This window comes from Cyprinodon tularosa, unplaced genomic scaffold (genome assembly GCF_016077235.1).
Source record: "Cyprinodon tularosa strain WSP-4 unplaced genomic scaffold, ASM1607723v1 ctg404, whole genome shotgun sequence".
Lineage (NCBI taxonomy): Eukaryota > Metazoa > Chordata > Actinopteri > Cyprinodontiformes > Cyprinodontidae > Cyprinodon > Cyprinodon tularosa.
The window spans coordinates 106,193-128,101 of NW_024039124.1; the positions used below are offsets into that span (position 1 = coordinate 106,193).

The 21,909-nt window shown below is 35.9% G+C and overlaps 1 protein-coding gene across 5 annotated transcripts in view; it reads right to left on the reverse strand.

Moving 5' to 3' along the window:
• Nucleotides 1-19,814: 19,814 nt before the first annotated feature.
• Nucleotides 19,815-21,909, reverse strand: part of adamts3 (ADAM metallopeptidase with thrombospondin type 1 motif, 3) — a 284,275-nt gene continuing 282,180 nt past the window's right edge. For all 5 annotated transcript variants that reach the window (XM_038298273.1, XM_038298274.1, XM_038298272.1 and 2 more), the window contains one exon: nucleotides 19,815-20,934. In XM_038298273.1, the coding sequence (XP_038154201.1) occupies nucleotides 20,507-20,934 (428 nt within the window). In that variant the 3' untranslated portion in view covers nucleotides 19,815-20,506. The remainder of the gene's footprint in view (nucleotides 20,935-21,909) is intronic.

Consider the following 21,909-nt stretch of genomic DNA (forward strand, 5'->3'; position numbering starts at 1 on the left):
TGCAGAACATAGATCAAAACAACCTTAAACACTGGTGCTACCAGAAGTGTAGTGCAATAATGTTGACCAGCTAATATGGGAAACTATGTAATCATCAAACTGTTGCCTCAAAGACCGGAACTTTTGCGTACATGATGGATGGATGGATGGATGGATGGATGGATGGATGGATGGATGGATGGATGGATGGATGGAGCATACTGTACCACAAATCAGGTGCAAACAGGCTCGGACTGGAAACAATTGGAGACTTCTATAATGCGTTTTTACTGGCTTTCGTTAGCAACAGTGACTGCTGCTGCATAACGTCCACACTCACCACATCATCAGGGTTGCCAGATGTCACTGACTCATATTTTCCAGCTCAAAACTTTTCATAATCCGCCTGGATATATGAAATCTCGCCCAATTTGAAACAAAGTCTCTTGATCTCTTAGGCCATAAATCTAAAGAAAACCATTTTTACCCATAGACGGCCATCCTAAACTGCCAGATTAGGAAACATTCCAACCTGCCAACAATGCACATACTGTAAGACGGGAAACATTAGCCTTTAGATGCAAAACCCCATCATGCACTGCAACATATTTTTGCAAAATATTTGAACATAAATTTGCCAAATATAAAAGGAATATCTTAGTTTTATTATTAGTTTGTTGCAAGGATTTTACAGTTTGAAGAAATAGGATTTTACAGTTTGAAGAAAAAGAAAATTACACCAAATGCCAACCATCACAAGGATGTGCATGGCAAGGAAGGGCTATATACATTGCATGCATCATATAGCAAGTTAACATTGCATTATTTCTTGAGCTCCTTGAGTTATTTACTGTCACAGGTAGGTGCTTTGGCCAGAGAATAAGTGTTGGGGCCTGTATGATTTGAGGAGGGCCGGCCCTTGAACGCTGAAATTAGGACCGCCCCAGAGATTACAAGTCCGAATTTGACTCATCATATCAATTAAAGTGAAGAAAAAGGTGCAAAAAAAGGAAATAGAAATGTAAAATATTTAAAGTTAACTTTTTATGTCCAAAGCTGAGTGCTTTTTTTCAAAAGCGTAAAACAAGAAAACATCTTATTTTCTCTGACTCATTCTCAGTCAGGGGTTCCAACACTCACTTCCTTGTTTTGTAATAAACAATAAGCTGCCTGTGGGCTGGTTTACCGCTCTAATTCCTTAGTATTGTCAGTTTGTGTTTCCATCTCTCCCCTGTGCCTCAGAGTGTTGAAAGCTTCACAATGTTTCATGTTTAATCATCACTGAGAGAGCTTCTCTTTTCTTGGCTCTATTCATTTTCTTTCAGTGCTTATTTCATGCTTGGTCATGACAGAAGGATGAAAACCACATTAGCACAAGTAAGTTATTCCGAAGAAATAAACTAGCTGAGATCTTGATGGAGTTCATTCAGAATGCACAATCTTTTCAATAGGGTAATAACTAATTAAATGTTGTCTGACCAAAATCATCAGATTTTTTATATAAAAAAAAGCTTTTACATTTTCAAAGGTAGGAAAAGAAAGTTGGATTAAGGGTTGTTTAAAAATGCAACAAAAATGAATCCAAGCTGTGTGGCTGCATACACTACCAATGCAAATTAGGATGCATATTAAGGGAAAAACTGTGCATCATTAAACAGCTCACTCCAAGGATGTTGAACCAACAACCAGAAGTGACGTGATTTCTCCACATTTGACAGTTTAATTGCAACACTCTGAAGTTGCTCCAGATATGCTGTCTGCTATATCTTAAACAGTTTATTAATTCAGCTTTGCTGCTCTGTTACAATACACCACAGCATTCAGCTCTTCTTTAATCTGCATCACTACTGTACATGAAATGTGGTGAGCTAGACAGCTCTGTTAAAGTGTAAAATGACTTAATGCTAAATCCTTTATGGTGTTTTTTTTTATAATAAAAGCAGAGATAAACACAGGTTGTTTTGTATGAAATGAGTAAAAACGTTACGTTTCTTCAAAGAAGTGTGAAATTATTTGCACCCAGGCTCAGACTGGTAATCTGTGATACCAGTCGGTCGGTAATGGGCTGATCCTAATATGAGCGTGCAAGGGCTGGTTGTCCTCAAATCATACCAGCATCAACACTTATTCGCTGGCTGAAGGAACCAACCTGTGACAATAAACAACTCAAGGAGTTCAAGAAATAATACAATGTTAATTACCTAAATGATGCATGCAATATATATAGCCCTTTCTTGGGCCAGGGCCAAAAATCATTCCCAGTCTGAGCCTGTGTTCTGGTCATTATAATCACCATTCCTTTTTAGTATAAGGTAGCACCTATGAAACATTTTTAATTTGCTGTTTCATTGTCAAATGTTGTTTAATAAGATAAAATCTGACCTCTTTTGAGTTGAGTATATATAAGTATTCTCATTTGTATTTTACTTCATGTTCTATCCTTTGGTGTGCTTTACTTGTATACTATTGTATAATATAGAGCTACTGTAAACCCATAGAAAAGATTTGTGAAGACACCAGCAAAGTTCAAAATTATTGATTTCAAGATCAAAGTAAGCACTGATTAGGTCTGTTACAATTGGTGTACAAAAACATTTGAAAGTTTTTGCTTTTAAGATCAAAATTATATTTTCACAGAGTAGAGTTGCAAATTACATTCCAATTTCCAATATCAATGTGTATCATATCTTAAAGGATTTTCTGCAATGCAATTTTTTGGAAAATATATTTCAGGTGTTATTGACATGCATTATATGTGCACATTTTGATTTATTCTTTTATTTTTATTTATTTGACAGGGACAGTGTACAATAACAAGCATTCCTGCAAATGCAACAGATTTGGCAAAAGGCTATTTTTCATCGTTGTCCATATACAGACCTTAAAATTGTCTACACAACACTAAGAATTTTACAGTGAAAAATACAAATATACAAAGAAATTAAAACAGCTATAACTCTTCAAAACTTGTTTTAGCCAGGTAGAAATGGTTAAAAACAGTAAATATTGACACTGAACCCAAATTACTTTGCCCAATATACCAGAAATTACAGGGTGTAGCACAGATGAGAAAGAGAGAAAAAATATTAGGGATATGTTGCAACTTTTATCATTATTACGATGTTAATCATTAGCATCACCATAGAATGAATTTTTTATTTCATGAATTCCTAAAATGGAGTGAAGCAATGTTAAAATCTAGGATAATTCCCTGTATAGTACCTACTAGGACTGTACTTGGTGTGACGGGAAAGTGCCAGTAACAAGGAAAAAGTTAATTATTGAAATATCAACCTCGTGCTAAATAGAAATTACAGAGGGAAAAAGAAACTTTACCCTGTAAGGACCCAGAAGGAACCAAGAATGGACCCTTCAAAATTTTGAATCACACATCTGTTACGTCCACCTGGCTTGTTAGGTGGGGTAACATTAATGGAGACCACACAAGGATTTTCAGAGTTGATGAAAAAGGAAATTTATTAAATTATATTAAGTAAAACCTAAAAAAGGATTACCTGAAATAAGAAGCCAAAACAGATTAATACAAAACCAATAACCAATTAGAGATAAACAAACGCAAAACAAACCTAACAAAACTCAATCATAAAGTCCAAACCAAACCAAACCAACTGGAGTTCTGAAGAGGGAGAGGAGGAAAAAAAGCCTCCTGACTGCTGCAGCATGACAGCTTTTAAAGCAGCAGCACCAATCAGGGAAAAAACATAACACCTGCAGAAGGCCTGCCTCCAGGACCCTGAAAGGAGAAAAAGCAGAGACTTACTGCAGCCATAACACATCATAGTCCAGGAGAGTTCTTAGAAGATCACCTACAAATGCCCAGGACAAAAAATTGTCTCTGCAAGTACCAAAAAGTATCCTACAAGATCCCCATGACACCTTGCAAGTTTAAGGACAGTATAGCTAAGTACTAGGTAAGTACAGATGGAATATCCTGGAACTAACTATATCCTTTAAATAGTGAAAAAGCAAAACAGAGAAAGACGAGGTTACAGCACAGTATGCTAACTGCATTTAGCAAGAGAAGCAGCCTATAGAGAGGTTTAAGAAGTTATTTGCCCTAAAAAAAGATGTCAAAAATCTAAATAATACAAAAACAAATATCATCAACAAAAAAGTTGTGGTGTTTAAGCCGATGGAGCTCTATCAGAAATCTTTGAAAGGGCAGTTTTTGCAACACTGAAGATTTGTTTGATCTTCATTGTGCTATGTTGACAATGTTATTGGATGCTTATCTAGTCCAAGACAAAAGCCCTTTTGAGCAGCATGCATCAATTAATTAGTGCCACCAGAGTGCCAACTTTATAAACATTATGCGCCTGGATGACTTGGATCTTGGTCATTGCAGCTTTTCAGACTGACTATTAGGCTGCTGGCATCCCTAGGTAAATACACAAAGTAACAAAAATCTTGCTGCACTTATCGGTACATCTTCTGTGTTTTAAGAATGTCTCATGCTGACTATCAAATGCAGGACCTCTTTTTGGGTTTACAGGGTCGATTAAATTGCTCTGTGCTTTCAGCAAACCTAACTGTCCTAAGTCAATTCACTCTGCATCTTAATATCCTGATAAAAAAGCAGCCCGTCAGAAATATTTGCTTTCTGTCAAGACTTGGTAGGCTTGCAGGGAAATTACAAACAAAAAAATCAGAGCACAGGCTTAATTTTTGTAGTCTTTTCGCTTCACTCTGTGTACTCCGACGTCGAGGTGCTAACGTCTCTTTTAAACACTTTAAAAAACTCTGAAAATGGAATACGAAAGGTGGATTCTTGATTCTCGACGTCGGAGTACACAGAGTGAAGCGAAAAGACTACAACTGTGTAAACAGGCCCCATTTTCGTTTCCGGTGGCAGGGGAATATTGACTATTCCAACAGAACTCAATGGGATTTACAAAATGCTAAATAAAACACTACAGGAACGTTTTTTCTTTACGAAACTTTTTTTGGAACGTCATTGAACAGCGCTGACGACCCGGTGAGTAGCATATTTTAAAAAAAGAACGTTTAAGGTTGTTTTAAGGACATTATCGGACATGCTCTATGGAAGCCATTCTAAAGCAGCCAGGGGGGGATTCTAAATGAGCCAAAAAGCAGAGACAGGAGCAATTGTCAACATTTTGGTGTCGATCATTCGATTTCATCCTGGACACTACAGAAAATGGGCTAAAAGTGTTAAAAACCGAACTTCTCCTTTAAACATTTGTGGTTAATAAAAAAGCAGTTTGAGAGAATAAGATATATATTATGAATCTCATCTGAAACACCCTCTAATGTGCAACACTCAAGGCTCCAGCCAATCAAAGTCGGGACTGCATCGCGTCTGAAGCTAATCATCTTTCAACATATACTGTACTTAATACGCTTCTCAACCAGCTGTCCTCCTGCATACCAGCTGAACTTGTACCCTCCTCCTAGCCACCTCCTCCCTCATTCTCAAGCTATTCTAAGTCCTATTCATCCTTGGGCTTGTTCCTCTGCCAGTGTCCAGACCACTGGGGGAAAACTACTCTAGTCCTTTTCCTAAACTACTCATCCAAGCGCATGTCAATTCATAGCATCAAAGTCTTCTGCTGGGGTCTGTGCGCCAATATACATTCATGTCAATAAAATCTTTTTAATTGCAATTTTTCTTTGTGTGAGTCTCTCCAGGTTGAAATTCTGTTGTACCAGAAGAATGGTGTTTTGTTTTGTTTTTCTACCAGGATGTGGGAACAGAAGAACCATCAGTTTAAGGTTAAAAGACACATAATGTTGGATGATCTATTTTGATGAGGTACAGGGGAACCTTAATGCACAAGAATTTAAAAGGAGACCTGAGAAAATAGCTCAAATTCATGTGAACTGAAGTATAAGAAGAAAGAATTCAAAAGTATGTGTTTTTTGATATAGAAAAACAGTATAGGGTTTTTTTTTATTTTTTTTTTAAGGTGTACCATAATGCTCTAAAAATCATCTCTGTAAAAGCGCCATGTTCTAAGTTATCCAACACCTACAGAGTCTGAAACAAAAGCCCTGTTGTGCAGGGTGCTTCACCAATTAACACCATGAAAGTGCCCACGTTTGGAACAGAATGGAACTGGATGAGCTGGCTCTTCTCACATAAATTTTCAGAGCTGCTGTCAGGCTAGTGGCATCAATATGTGAATTCATTAGGTAACGTATGAATTAACTGTTTTCTGTTTAGCTTAATACTGGTCCAATTTAAACAAAAAATGAAATAAAACAACAATTCCAACAAATGTAGAACTCTCTGAGTATTATTAAAAAAAACACATCAAAGGTTTTGAGCTTAAGAATAAGGGATATATTAACAGAACCTGGTTAGTTGAAAATGTTACCTGCACACCTATTAGTCTGAAATTTTCAGCTCACTGAGAGCCAAGAGCCAATATATATAGATACTCTTCCCCTGCAAACCATATCACTATTGAACAAGAGTGTTGTCATCCAGACCCTGAAAGCCTGTCAAAAAACATTTGGCAAGGTCAGCCCTTAGTTTTGCAAACTGACAGTTGTATAAACTGTCATGCACATGTTAGCTTTCTCTCTGAGCCAACCTGGCTGCCTGTTTCTCGGACAAAATACTGCCTCAGCTAAGAGCTCCAGGGAGACTGACGATATGAGAAGGTCCACTCATTCTAAAACGGGATGCATAGCCTTTCCATTGTGACAGGGAAGTCAGCTGTAAAACCTTAAATGTCAAATATCATGCAAAATCCACTTTTTCAGCTTTAAAATACATTATTTGTGCATTTTGAGTCTCTAAATGTCCAGAAATGGTTTAATGTAGTCTCTTATCAGCCAGTATGAAAACAGATTAACTGAAATAGTTTGGCTGAGATGTCCGTTCCTTCTGACAACCAAAAAGGCGAACACTGCAAATCGGAAGCTGCAGATAAAGCTTAAATAACAACAAGCTTTATTACAGATGTGTTGCTATTATTTATTGAACGTTTACTGGTAGCACAGCTTTATGCCTGCTGCTTACGTTTGGACTGTGTTCTCCAGCAGGATAGAACATTACTGTGTGCTTTGAATAGCAACACCACAAAAATAATTTTTGCAATCAGGTTGTTGTTTTTGTCTCTTGGTGAGCTCATGATCCAAATACATTCAGCAATGGTCTTTACTTGTTTTAGATTTACTGATCCACAAATTAAAGGGGTTCATATGCAAATGATACAAGCAAAGATAACAAGTTTGTCCCAATCTTTTATTGCAAGGCTACACAAATACACACAGCTATGCACACCTATGCTCACAATTCAGAGATGACAAGTGGACAGTGGGAGGAAGCTGGAGTATTAGGAAACATGCAAACTCAAAGCAAAAAGACTAGAAGTTGAACCCAGGACCTCTTTGCTGGAAGGCAACAGTGCTAAAACTGTGCCACCTTGCAGCGTACACTGCCACCTGTGTATGTATAAACAATTATTTCCGAACAATGAAAAGCTTTCATTTTTGATGAAGTGGTTATTAGACTTTTGCAGAATACGTGTTTACAAAATGACTTGATATCGGTCAATAATAAAAAGGCAAATTCGTTCCTTTTAAGCATTTAGAACTATTAAAATCTTAACTCCTTTGAAATTCCGATAAAAAAAAATCTAATATCATTGGATATTTCAGAAATACCTGTACAAATGACAAAAATGGTTCACAAGACTGTTTAATAAATATTCCACAGTAAAATAATAAGACAGGTATATCATCACATTTTATAACAAAAATCTAATTTTGATACAACAAAAAGGTCATTTAAGAATGTGAAAAGGAACATCAATTCACTAATTGATGCTTATCTTAGATCAATTTGTGGAATGAATGTTGGGCAGCATATTATTGGGAAAAAACTTATCTATTAATTTTTTTTATAAAAAAAACTGTTTGATAAAACTGTATTTGCATGGTCCTAGATGCATCCACACAAATTCCAAAACATAAAATGCTCCTATCTGATAATAATTTCAAAAGGATGTTGAAAAAAATCCTGTAAAGAAAAATGGTGTTTCTTATTTTTACACCTCGCCTTAGTGACTCTACTCAGGTATGAGAGCAGATTTTATTTTCTAAGTGTTTGACATTCATATTGTCTCATTTGAAAATCAATCACCTGGACCTTAAGGGAAAACCACTTTCTTTCCAACACTGAAGATTATAAAAATATATTTTCTAAAGGTAACTCAATAACAGCTCATAACCTTTCAGAGGAGCTCCTTAAAAATATATGATTTAATAATTCAAAGTAAATAAAAAAGGAAAGAAATGTTTGTTTCACTCAAACCCCCCCCACTACCACCACCAAAGAGATACAAATTTTTTTAAATATCAATAGTATGAATTCATTTTGCGCAGAAATATGGATTAAATTAATTCCAAGGAAGCAGGTGAAAGATTATTTTATATCTGAAAAAGCAGTATGTGAGCCATGAGATAAAATAGGCTTCAAAAGAAAATTCAGCCAACATTTTTCTCCATTACTTGACGAGAAAACACCATGACTGACGTTAAGGCTTCACAGTCACGATATCACACATCAACTCAGAACAGAGGCTTCTGCGACAATCGACTTTGATCACGTTTCTGCAGAGTTTGCCCAAAAAAATCACCCATGTGCAAATCAGCTCCAAGTGTGTCGACTGAAAGGATAACGGCCCATCAGTCATGTCCCTGGGATACTGGCTCAGTGTCAGATGCCCAGTGAGGGTGCACTGAATACCCAGAAAAAATATTGAAATATATCATGTTTGCTTTTCATATATATATAAAAGTATCAAAAGGAGAAATATTCTAATAATGAATTTCTAACCCAGTTGCAGACTGTTCTTCTATAAACTACGTCCTTTTTGTGAGGTCATCAGATAAACAAGGCCATGAAATGTAACAGGATATTAAAACCAGTGATACACCAGAAAAGACAAGCATTAAGGCACACAGTGCTCCTAGTGCTACAGTCAGATTTTTGATAGCAATGGTGAAGCGATGCACAGCAAACATTTGGTAAATGATAACAAGAGACAAACAAGGAGATGACAGCAAGATGAACTTCAATAAATAAGAATATTATCGAAAAACAGACAAAAAGGGGAGTCAAACTTGGTAATTGAAAATTACATCCATGTACTTTATGATGTTCGGGATCTTTTGCATGAATTACTGCATTCAGCTTAGCATAGGAGTTATCAGTTTTGGGCTCTGCTGAGGTGTTAATGAAGGACTTTAATCGTGGCCTTCAGTTATACTGCATTTTGGCTCTTGTGTCTCTCATCTTTTCAGAAAGCTACACAGGTTCTCAACCCTAATCATGGACATTGCACCTCAATCAGCTGGTATTATATGCCTCTTATGTATTTCTGCAGGGTCTGGATGCCATGTCCCTGTAGTCCTTGGTCAATCCAAATACCTCAAATTTGAGCTCCTCCCCCCCTGTTCCAAGCTCATAATACTTGGGGTCAATAGCAAAAACACTTTCCAGGGTAGTAGAGGAACTTTAGTTCATTCTGTGCTGAATTTAGATGGCCTAAGGCCTTACGGATGTCATTAGCTGGCGGACACTCACATTAATGATGCTTAAATGTGCTCAAATTGGGACTTCAGCCTTCTTTGAAAGAACTACAAAAAAATAAAAGTTAGTAAATGGCCGAAGCTCTCAACTATAAAACCCAAAAAACATATTTGAATTGTGGGCAACCGTGTATCTTCTAGGAATGCAAGGAGGAGCTAATGCCAACTGCATAAGAAGCTGTATAGGTGCCTCCTGAGGCACCTATACAGCTGAAGTCCACACCCCAAATTTTGAAAAGCCTTTATTTTGCACACTTCTAAAGTCTAAGTTTGACGTTAGCTGCTTTTCCATTACCTATCAAACTGCGCATATTGTAATTACAAAAATTAATTTGCTTAATGAGAACACTGTAATTTCAGGAAAAGTTGCATTTTTCAGTTAAAAAATGTTGCAAATCGATGAGGTGTTTTTTTCAGTCATATTAAAATTCTTTTATTCAGCAGAACTTTAATGGAAACACCATTTCACACAAGTCACGTGACCTGGAACTGGACCTTACTGCCTTGTAAAAAATAAAGAACATACCAGAAGTAGCAGAATATTGTCTTATTTTTGTGTACATCTGTAATAGGGAGACACAGCTGTTGTTCCTTTTTTTTTCTTCCTTTTCTTAACTTTCAGGAGTCAACATAAACCCTGAAGGGGGTTCATTGCAGGCTTGGAGAAACGAACCAGAACCAAATTCTCCAGGAGATCAATCCCCCCACACATAAATGTTCACTCCTTCTGTTTACTCCTCAGATGTCAGCGACCCCCCTCATTCCTTCATCCCTCATCTCTTCATCATTGCCTCCCTTCATCCCTTTATCATCTCATCCCTTCCTCCCTTCATCCCTTCATTCCTTATCACTTCCTCCATTCATGTCTCATCCCCTCAATCTTTCGTCCCCTGATCCCTACATCCCTCATTCTTTCATTGCATCCTCCTCAATTCAGTTATTAAAACTGTAAACACCTATTAAGTTTTGGTGTGGTCCTTACAAGTGAAAAAAAAACATAACCATTATTAACAAAACCATTAAGTTTCTATTTCAACCTGGAGAGAATCCCATGGAGAGAAAAAGAAATTAGAAAGATTTTATTGACATGACTGAAATAAGTTCTTTGACACTCTGACCCTAGTCGAAAGCATGATGCTGTGAGTTGACATGAGCTTGGATGAATCATTGAGGAAGAGGATTAGAGTAGTCTGCTAATGGGGTCAGGACTGTTGTTGGAGCAAGCCAGGGGATGGGGGGGTATAAGAGGAGGAGATGGGGCGGGGGTGGGTGAAAGTTTAGCTGATGCACTAAAGGGGAAGCTGGGCATTCATCTTAATGAGGAGCGTCTGGAATGATGAAGCTTTAGCGAGGCACGTTGGAGAGTGGTCCAGGTGAGGCTGATAAAGAGTCTTCAGTTTGTTCTTTACTGATTCGGTATTCTCTGTTTTATATTATGTTTCTTCCTTGTTATATTGGGCATCTTGTCTTTGATAGTGTTTAGGCTATTTTGTTGATTTCTGAGTTCGCTCCCCATTCACGTCAGATTCTTTGGTTTAATTTTCTCATACATTAGCTCCTATTTGGTTTTTGATATTTTCTGTTAATTGTGTTGCCATTTGTTTTGTTTTTTCTGACCATTAGATCCTCAGTCAGCACCACCAGTTGATTAGTAATTCTACTCACCTGCCACTCTTCACTATCTCCTATTGTCAGCAGCTGTTCTAGTTTTATATGAGTTCCAAGTCTTATGCCTAATCCCAAACCAGCCCCTAAACACTAACCGTAAACACTAACCCTCCATTTGCACGTTCCCGAGTGTCTGCCACATCAAGGCCAATCTCAAACCTCATAGTGGGTTAGGTGAATTAACCGTTCAGCCCTTCAATATCAAGTCTGCATCAGTGCAAGCTCGGTGGAATTTGCCAGCGAGTGCAACGGCGACCTGATAGCGGAGGAAACACTGGAATTTAAATGTAAGTTCCGCTGTTTTACTGCATCTCCATCACACTGAGAGAAAATCACAAGATGGGACAAAGAAAAAAGACATAATTGATCCCACGACGGAAGATCATTTTTGAAACAGTTTATTTGCCCAATTTCTTTTTAGGAAAAAGGCCATCGCATTTTAATTTATACCACCCTCCACATTCAACCAAGGCACTTTCCACAGCTGCAAGTGTGACTTAATTGGGAGTGACACTTCATAGTTAAGGGCGGTTTGGGATTAGGCCATCATTTGTCTCTTGATCCTGTGCATCACCCCCCAGTGTTACACTGTGTTTTTTCTCCGTGAATTTATTGTCTCCATACAATCTAATCAAATTACCACAATTATAAATTAACTCTTTATGATATTGATACATGTTAACGGAGGTGGACAATCCAAACACCTGAGGGCTAATTGCCTGGTTAAGTGATAAAGGAAAACAAGGCAACAGTTTTACTTTCTGAACCTGGGTTATCCACCTCTGCTTGTTAAGATGCAACTATCATTGCATGAAATATTAGTTTTAATAAAAAATATAAAATCGGAAATTTGACTAAAAAATCTACTATTTATACAAGCTAGTGAAAATGCTGAAAAATAAACCTTAATAAGAATTTAAAGTACGAAAAAAGGGATGCAAAAGTATATATAAGAATATGAATATGAAGATGGAAAATCATAAAACAATATATCATTTTCTAACTTTATTGTTATTCTAACTTCAAATTCTAGAATATTGTCTTTTTTATTAATTTTTTTTTAGGACTGGTTGTAACTTCATGTTCCTTCATTGCAATCAGTGGGAGGAAAATGTTAAAATATTCAACACCCTTCGGTAAAATTATTCTGTTCTGAGCCAAAAGGGCCTGTAGACAATTAAAACCTTTTCCTATGACCTTCTGAGTTCCCGGCCACTGATTCTACTGTATAGCTGCCACAGATTTAAAAATAGTTAGAGCTGGAATAACCCAGCCGATATGTAATGAAACTCTGGATATGTTTAAATTGCATGCATTGTGCACATGCAAAGTGAGTGGAAAGAAAATACACATTTTTAATGGGTTTTTCAGCAGACAGATGTTTGATTTTTTTTTTTTATATGGTTTTTAGAGGAAAAGTATTTTAAAAGATATGGCCTGGTCAGGAACTGGGTCGGAATGAGGTCTCATCCAGTCTGTAGGATAAAACTAAAAGTGAACAAAACAAAAAAAGAAAAAAAACCTGCAAAAAATATTTAAGGCATTAGTTTGATTTTTTTTAAATTACATGGTCTTCATCCACGAAAAAAATGAAAAGATAAAGAGTGCAAAACCTTTCAAGAGAAATGGAGCACATCTTATTTATTAATGTGATGAACAAAATGTTTGTCATTATGTGTTCTTTAACAAGCTTCAATGACTATAATATCTAGTATCATTATAAGATTTATCATGGCTTAAAATATGAAAGCTTGCAGGACATCTGCAAAGGGCCAGAATTAAGAAACTAATAGTTGCCTTTGGAACCAAGATACATTTTGCACAGAGACAGGTGGTCAGTAAAGCAGCTGTAAAGTACTGTACCATCAATATCAAAGTATTATACTGCCAATGAGTTGGATAAAATGCACGATGAATGGTTGCTGGATTCCTCTGTACCAAGAGGCGAAAAGCTTCTGTCAACTGCCTAATGAGGAAACATGGTAGATGGGATTTCAAAGCTATCAACAGAATTTGAGAGCCAATTGAAACATAAAGTCCAGTTTTTGTTGTATTTTAAGCAAAGAGCATATTCAGCTCTCTTGATTAGTGAGATAAACAGAATTAGAGTGGACTGGTGTTGCTCTGTCTGCGCAGCTGCAAACATAATGCCATCATTATCCTGGAAAACCTGGAATTGTTACAAAATCAGAGGAAGTGTTTCCCAAAATGCAATGTAATATTAATCATCAGTTTTGCTGAAAAAGACTACAGTGGTTTTCTGCTGTTCATGCAGTAGCAGATGTTCATTATGCAATGCATAATTATTTTCATGTTTTTAATGTTTCTATTTTCTTCTTTTTGCATTTATTGATTGGTAGACTATATTGATCTTAAAGTGGAGAAATTTACTCAACATTTAAAGCTACCTTTAAAGACTCTTACTTATTTCTCAGGTTTTTTCTGCATTTAGGTTGTTCTTTTAAGTTAGCTTTAGGCCTGTCATTCTTTTGTTTCAGTCCTGGGTCCCCTGCTTTGTGATCTTTTCTATAGTGCTTCTGCAATCTCTTGTTAATGCAAAACTTTCTGCTATCCTTATTGTTAGAATTCTCTCTATCTCTTGTCTGCATTTGAAACATAATGTATAAATAATTTACATCTGTGAAGCTGTTATGAGGAATTTGGTAATGACTGAAAAAGATGGTCTCTGAACAAAAATGATGCCCAAATAAATGTGTTCATGCTGAGCTGACCGCAAACAAAAATATGAAAAGTAGACACCTGTGAAAGTCATGATGTACATCTTCTAAGCAAGAACACCTTGTATGAGAAAAGATGGCTTTTTATGTTATTTTACAGCAAAGAAAGCTGTATTGTTTTTGCCCTAAAACTAATTTGCGGAAACATGTTCCATGTTGAGTGTAGATTCTATTTATTTATGTAGCAAATAATGTGGTAGAATGTTAATGTTCTGTGACAAAACTACTTAGAAATGATGGATTAGAGCCTTAAAGCAAGAAATCACATTAATTCATCCAATCCTTTATTGCTATGTGCTCCCCATTGCAACAAACAGCATCAGTAGTGTACACTTTCATCTACACATATACAATAAAAAGCAAATAAAACATAAGCTGAGGGTCAGGACAACTGAATGCTTCAAAGCATGGATAAAACAACAGTATTGATACAGTACATTGAGAATCCTATGCTACAGTATAATCTGTCTGCGGCTCAGGGATTGTCATTTTAACATCTATATCTATCCTATTAAAACAAGATGTCTACAACTTTAGCAGCAACTTTTTAAAGGCAGCAGTTAAAATGGAACTGGGGAGGAAAACGTTACACTAAAAAAGGCAAAGAGCATAATTTGTGTTTTACAAGCTAAAGTAAAGCAGCTGATTGGTCAGTCAGTACATGGCACTGTGACGTACAGTCAGGACTCTAAAGATCTACAAAGCACCTTTAAAAAAACAGCCTTCTGACAACTGATGCGTCTCAAAACTGAGCATGTATATTTACATAGAACTGTTTGCAAAAAAAGACAATGTCATCACTATTCTATCACATTTGCTTTTGTTTAAATGACAAAAGAAGTTGATTTAGTTTCTATGATGTACCTGCAGCAGCTAACTGCACAGACTGCCATTAGACTTTCAATAAATACTTATGCTCTCAACGCTATATACATGTTCTATACTGTACACCGACACACGGGAGTGAGTGTGGCAAAGCTGAAAACTATCTGTTGAAAACAAAAAAAAAACATTTGGCTATTGCAGTCAGATGCATGGTGGTTGTAATGATTCTTTTTTCTTTTTAATCGAAAGATTTTTCTGTGATGAACTTTTGTGTACCATAAAAAAAGCCTTTTATGAAAACATTTTATGACAAATTGTTTTTATTGACATTATGATCCTATAAAAAGTCCAGCATATTGTTTTATATTTATATATATATATATATATATATGAAATCATTGGCTCAATGATTTCATTTTCTTCCTTTGGAATCTAAATTCCACCTGTATGTATTGTTATAGTATTAAGTTAAACTTAGTAGTGACACACTAAATCAGGCATCCCCAAACTTGGTCCTCAAGGCCCCCTGTCCTGCAGGTTTTAGAGGTTTCTCTGCTTCAGCACAGCTGGTTATAATGATTGCAGTAGACCAAAAGCCTGTTAATCAGCTGTCAATTAAAATCAGCTGTGCTGAAGCAAGGAAACCTCTAAAACCTGCAGGACAGGGGGCCTTGAGGACCGAGTTTGGGGATGCCTGCACTAAATTAATTTGAATGTGTGAGTTTATGTTCATATATCCAGTTAGTTAACAATAAATATATTGAAGCCAAGTTGGAAATAAGCAGAATTATTCTGAAAACATATACAAAGACATAACATTTTTTTCTTTTGTTCTTTTTGAAATTATGTTACCTTCAATTCCAAAACCAGGGTAAAGACAATCTAATGGAGAGGTGAAATAGCTCAGATGTATCCCTCATCCATTTAACCTTGATTTAAAAAAAAAAAGCTGCAAGGAAAAACAAAAAAAATGTTTAATAATTTTCAGCTAAATAATTTCCTACAGAAATTAAATATCTATGTAGCATTAAAGATTTTTTTGCACATTCTTTGCTGTAAAGCCCTTTAACTCCTAAAGCAGCAATCCAATGTTACGTGGTTTCCTCATTGGAAGTTTAAGAGTTTTATCAAAAAATATATGAAAAAAAACAATCAAAAAACCCTTTAGTATCCTGCTAGAGCACCGTTGCATGTTTAAAAGAAAAATACTTAAAAGTTCTAACAGTAATGTATGTGTACCATCTTTTCAAGCTATTGAGTATCTGCCAAGTATTTTAATTTCACGTGAAGGCGAGATGATATGAAGTATTGATGCTCTGGCTTTGCATTACAAAGCTTTTAACACTAGGATGTCCAACTGAATAAAAAAAAAAGTTTGATATGCTAAGACACCAAGGAAATGTGATATGTTGAAAAAGCAGTCTATTGATTGCCACATCACTCAAACACTATGTATACTATTTGTGCACCACACTGCTACAAAATAAACACAACTATGGCTCAAACATCTCAAATTGTTGCCCTAGCTCCTATCCCCTCTCATTTTATTTGCTCAACAGCAAAAACACTATCCTCAGTAGGAAAGAACCTCTGTACTGCTGTGCTGAATCCGGAAAGCTTTTGGCATTTTGGGTGTCATCACAAGGCAAACATGCACTTGATGACGTTGGTCAAATTGGGATTAAAGCCTTCTGGACTACAAAAGAACTACAAAAAAACAAAGTTACACAAATGAGAAAACAGATAAAGTTCTCAATTATAAAACTATTTGCCTGTCTCACACAAAGCACATGTAACAAAATGATGAACTTTTGGTTAACTATATGGTTTGTCACATAAGGATTGTGGTCAACCACATAGTTCCTAGCGCCATCTTGGAAAGTCCGGAGGTCCCTATCCTAAATGAGTTTAACTTCCTGGTCCCTGCTCCTTGATAACTGCCAGCACTATTCAGAAAGCACAGAGAGTGGAAGCACTTTTGCTATGACTTATGTGTCGTTACCGATTTGACGTATTTGGATTGAGCCTCAGATTTATTCTAGTGCCATATGTTGTATGTAACGATGGAGATTCAATCAATTCACCATTTCAAATGGTTGAAACTGAAAGTGATGACGTGACAGTTTCTGATTAAGTCAGTGGATAATGATCTTACCACGTGGGACATCATATATAAACCATAACCAGACAGTTAATTCATCTTTGAATATAGAAAACATTAAAGCAGTTTGGTGAGGCACCCCATCCTCATGAGGATTAGCTCTGTGTTATACACCCTCGATTCCAATGCACTATTTAGATGAGCACCAAGTGCAACACATACTTTCAAAATGTGGCAGACTTTGTTCCATAAAATTCTCTTCATTCCAAAGTATCTAAATCTTCTTTAAAGGAATTTTTCTGGGTGCCTGCATAAGATAGGAAACAGAGTGTATGTAGCTTTACTATTAAGGTTTTTCCTACGGACGATTACACAACTTTTTGACTTTAAAGCATTGTTTGAGTTAGTAGAGCGGCTATTTAGACTCAGTAAGCGACGCATCCTAATTAACATATCCACCAAGCTGTCAGCACGATGTCCCTGTTTTTTTCAAAAAGCTGGAAATTTGTTAAACCCAAGAAAAAAGTAGAAAAACACTAATCTGTAGTGACAACAGTGTCGATGTTTTTTTTTATATTAAAAAGAGGAAAGCTAAGGAATATTATTATAAAGATACTGTCTAGTTTAAAAAGATAATGTCTTTTTAATATGCAAAAATGTTTCATAAAAGCAGTTATTCTTCCTTATTTAATAAAGACCTTTTTGATTATATTAGAAATGATCTTTAAGCTTTGTGATCTGAAAGAAAGTCTTCAAGAAATTATATATATATATATATATATATATATATATACACACATAAAAAAACAAATGAGATTTGCACTCACAGGCCAATTTATTGGGTATATCTGTTCAGTAGCTTCTTGACTCCAATTAACCAAAAGAAAAGGCAGCAAATCATCGTATTTACACACAAACAGGGAAATTTATAGATGTTTAAACTTAGATTAGATTGCCTGGTCTGACTATTTTGTAAACTGAAAATCCCGTGTGATTTTCATGCAAACCTCTTAGATTTGTGGATAATGGTCAGAAAAAGAGAAAATATTTAGCAAATGGCAGATATGTTTGTTCTTTGTTGTTTCAGAAACGACTGAGAAGATTGATTTAAAGCTACAGTGTGTAATAATTATAGGGATACACAGTCAGAAATGTAATACATTATACATAACGATGTTATTTATCATCATCTACGAGCTCAGCCTCTTAACCTTAATATTTGCGTTGCCTTAGAATTCGTTATTTATAATTACATAGAAGCGGGTCTTGCAGCCATGGAGGCAGACATCTTTGTGCTACGGCAGCGCAGAGCCAACAAACTAGCGATTGCGAGATCTCCCATTGCGCTCGATATTTATTATCTTAAGTCTACATGAAATCTTTACCCTACACAGACTAATGAAATACTATCTGTAAAATTATCTATGTAAACAAACCTCATCACTTGAGAAGGTAGGTGATGCGGACGTCGTGGAAGACATTTTGTCCCGTAACGCTCGCCGTACTGTTGGGGGGGAGAAGCGGTGGGGGGGAGATGTTCATGTTGCTGCGGTCTGCAGTCTGGACGTTAGATGTCGCTGAAAATTACACACTGTAGCTTTAAGATGTTTAAAAATAAAATGGTAGCTAATATAAACTTGTACAAAAGTAAATGGAATCCCGACTAAGTTCTTTCAAATAAAACTAAAAAGCAGCAAAGTTTAAAAGCACCCTATCCTATTTAAATTGGCCAAAAAAAACAACATAAAAGCATAATTCTGGGATGACTCTTAAGTTAAGCAGCAGTACCCAAATTGGGAAAACATATTTTTATCCTATAGACTGCTGCTATTTTTTTTTTTTCAAATTTTGTTCTTTAAAACAAGACTTTTTACATTAGTCTTTGAAACTAGTTGAAAGTGCTTTGGAAGTCAAATTTCTTGTCTGCACAAACCTGTATACCTCCATATGATTAGAAGCTCCTTATTATTAAAACACACAAAAAACATTTTTGGTAATCTTGGATTTTTAGAGTCAGAGACTTAAAAGTAAGTCCTGCGAATCTGCTAAAAAAAAAAAAAAAAAACTATGGTTAGGGTAAAGAAGAAAGGCAAATATTTTGCCAAAACAAACAGAAAAAGATTAATAAGTAAAAAAAATATATTTCAGCATTCTGACTGATGTTAACTGCACCATTATCAAGCATCCTGAAAGGACAGCAAAAATAAATGTTTTAAGGTGTTCTTGATATCACATTGTAATACCAACTTTTTCATCTGAGGTATTTACAGAGCATTTTTGAATATTAACTGGGAAATAACAGGGCACCATTTCTCATAGATTGGAGAGAACAAACAAATGTAAATATAATAAAACTAAATAATTTTGTTAACTTTACAACATTCAGGTGATTTAATTAAAATAAAAATTATTTTAAGAAATTCTAAGCCATGTTAAGAAAAAACAGGCCAGATAAATTTATAAATTTTTTTTTTTCTCTCTTTGGTAAGAAGAATGGCAGCTCATGAAAAAGCCCTACTTTAAAAAATAACCTTAGTAAGGAAGACATCAAGTTGAGAAAAAAGAAAAAAACTGCAGCAAAATTAACACTTCAAATATGATCTATTTTCCAGCCTTACAGATGCACCTTGAGCAGATATAATTAGCTAAGACTGCTGCAGTTGTTCTCCATCTATTAAGCATCCAATGGAGGAGCTACTGTAAACCTTTAAGCAAACACTTTGCCATCTCAAAACAGTTTGCTTAAACAAAAGATACCAGACTATGATTTGTTGCCGCAGCAACAGCATGGCACAAACATCCACCAGACAAAACCACCCAGCAAAGAATGAAAACCAAATGCTTTTGTTGGTGCTCTTATTTAGGACAAAAAAAAAAAAGAAAATTCAAAACTTAAGAATCAATGCTTGATTTTTATCAATGGTTGTTTTAATTGTTTGAGCACTAAAATGTTTTGAGGGGAGCCAGACACACTGAAGGATGGCAAAGTGCTGATTCAAGTTCACCACAAGTTTTTCTTACAGTTCTCGTCCAACAAATGATGTTGTCAACAAGAATAAAGCTTTTATTGCATGAACTTGATTTCTCAGGCAAAAGGTCTTACTCCTTATGGTACAGACATAAAATAAACCAATCAGAAATTAAGGGCCTTCCATAAACATGTCAGGCATTTTATTGCTTAAAGGGACCACAAAGAAAACCTCAGTACCTCATTCAAAAATTCAAGACTGATTTTTATAAATACAGCAGCAATCGTTATGAAAAAAATATTAAGTTGGAGTCAGACTTACAAAGGGGAACATCTTTTGGCTATTTTGCATAAACTATTTAGCTTTGTAATTTAATTAAAACAATATTCCCTTAGGGTCATATCAACCTTTATTTCCACTTTTCTTAGTTCAGAGACTATGGAAGCTACCTACGACATGTGAGCGCACTATTTAAAGTCTATTTCAGGGATAAAAAGGGGAGTTGGTATCAATAAAATCAAAGTGAACCAGCACTTTTTTCACTTTCCTACTATCTGTTTCTCAATCTGTGGTATATTTGGTGTGTGAATACTCGGAATGAGGATGGGTATGAGGAGTCCTAAAGGAAACCCGCTTTATTTTCATCTCTCAACTTTAGAATATGATGTAGGCCATCTACTCCCGATCAGGCGGACAGATCTTTGACTCTCTTGGTTTTTCAGAAAAGATGGAGTAATATTTAAATCTCGTGGAACTCGCCGTGGTGCAGTTGAGATATTTGGTTTGACTTTAGTTTGTGGAGCTGGGGTTGTGATGTGTTTTGCAGCTCCTTTTCCTGAGCTTTGCTTGCCACTACGAGTAGCGTTGGCCATCAATGTCTCCAGTAACTGAGATGCTGATCCGAAGCGGACATGTCCCTCTGTCCCAGTTGCCTCAGAGAACGGAGACAAACTTCCAGTGCGTTTACTGCATGACTCGCAGCACAGTTTGTTGTAGCCTGGGATAGAACAGTATCTTGCTAAAACCTCCATTTGGCAGAAGATTGATTTGTCTCCACTACATGGCTCATCTGAAAGTCAAACAGAGGGAATACAACGATTATTCAGTAATAGGACTGTAGCAGGAAAAGCACTTTACAGTAAAGCATAAAGGTGCTGCTTTTGTTCAGTGGGTTTTGGTCGTATATAATTAGCTGCACATTCAGAAAAAAAAAACAGACCTCTACTGGGAAAAGGACTGTAACATGATTCCTATTAAATCAATACAAATTAATTCCAGGAAAGTCCTGTATTGGCTCAGGTCCATGCGCCACTCATTACTCTTTTGTAACTTTAAAATATAAATGATGTTTGAAACCTCTTAGGAAGCATTTAAAGCTGACGGAAAACAGCTATCATGATAACAGAGCTTTTCAGACCTACAGAAGTAAAATGTGAGAAGGTCTTTTGGCTATAAATCCTTCATGTACCACTAATGTGGTAATGCATTACAGAAGACTATTATGAATTAATATATCAAATCTCTTATTTCTTATTTTAATTAACATAGTACAGACTAAAAAATAGAAATACAAAATTAAGATGATTTTATAATAAGATTATAGAATATTCAATGTGGTTGTAATTGTGACAATGGCGATAAAGAGTAATCTGTGGTACAAAATTATATCCATGCACACAAATACCATCACCTGGGCATGTCAATATTTATGGAAATCATTCGTTGGTCTGAAGAGCCCAGTGAATTCAAGTGTGGTAATGTCAGTGGATTATACATTTTATAAAATCAAAATGAAGACATTTTCTCATAACAAAATACTTCACAGTAAAATGTTAGTGTTGTCATAATAAAGGAGATTTGATTCACAATGACAATAATTCAACCACTAAGTAATAGAGTGTGAAAAACTATAGAGGGCTCAGCAGATGCTGAGATGCTTAGTGGTGATGAGTTGGTAACTCTCTGGAGATTCAACCACCACAGACCTCTAAACTCTATGAAGCATTTTGGTTTTCTTAAAATCTTTGCACAGACAACTTAATCA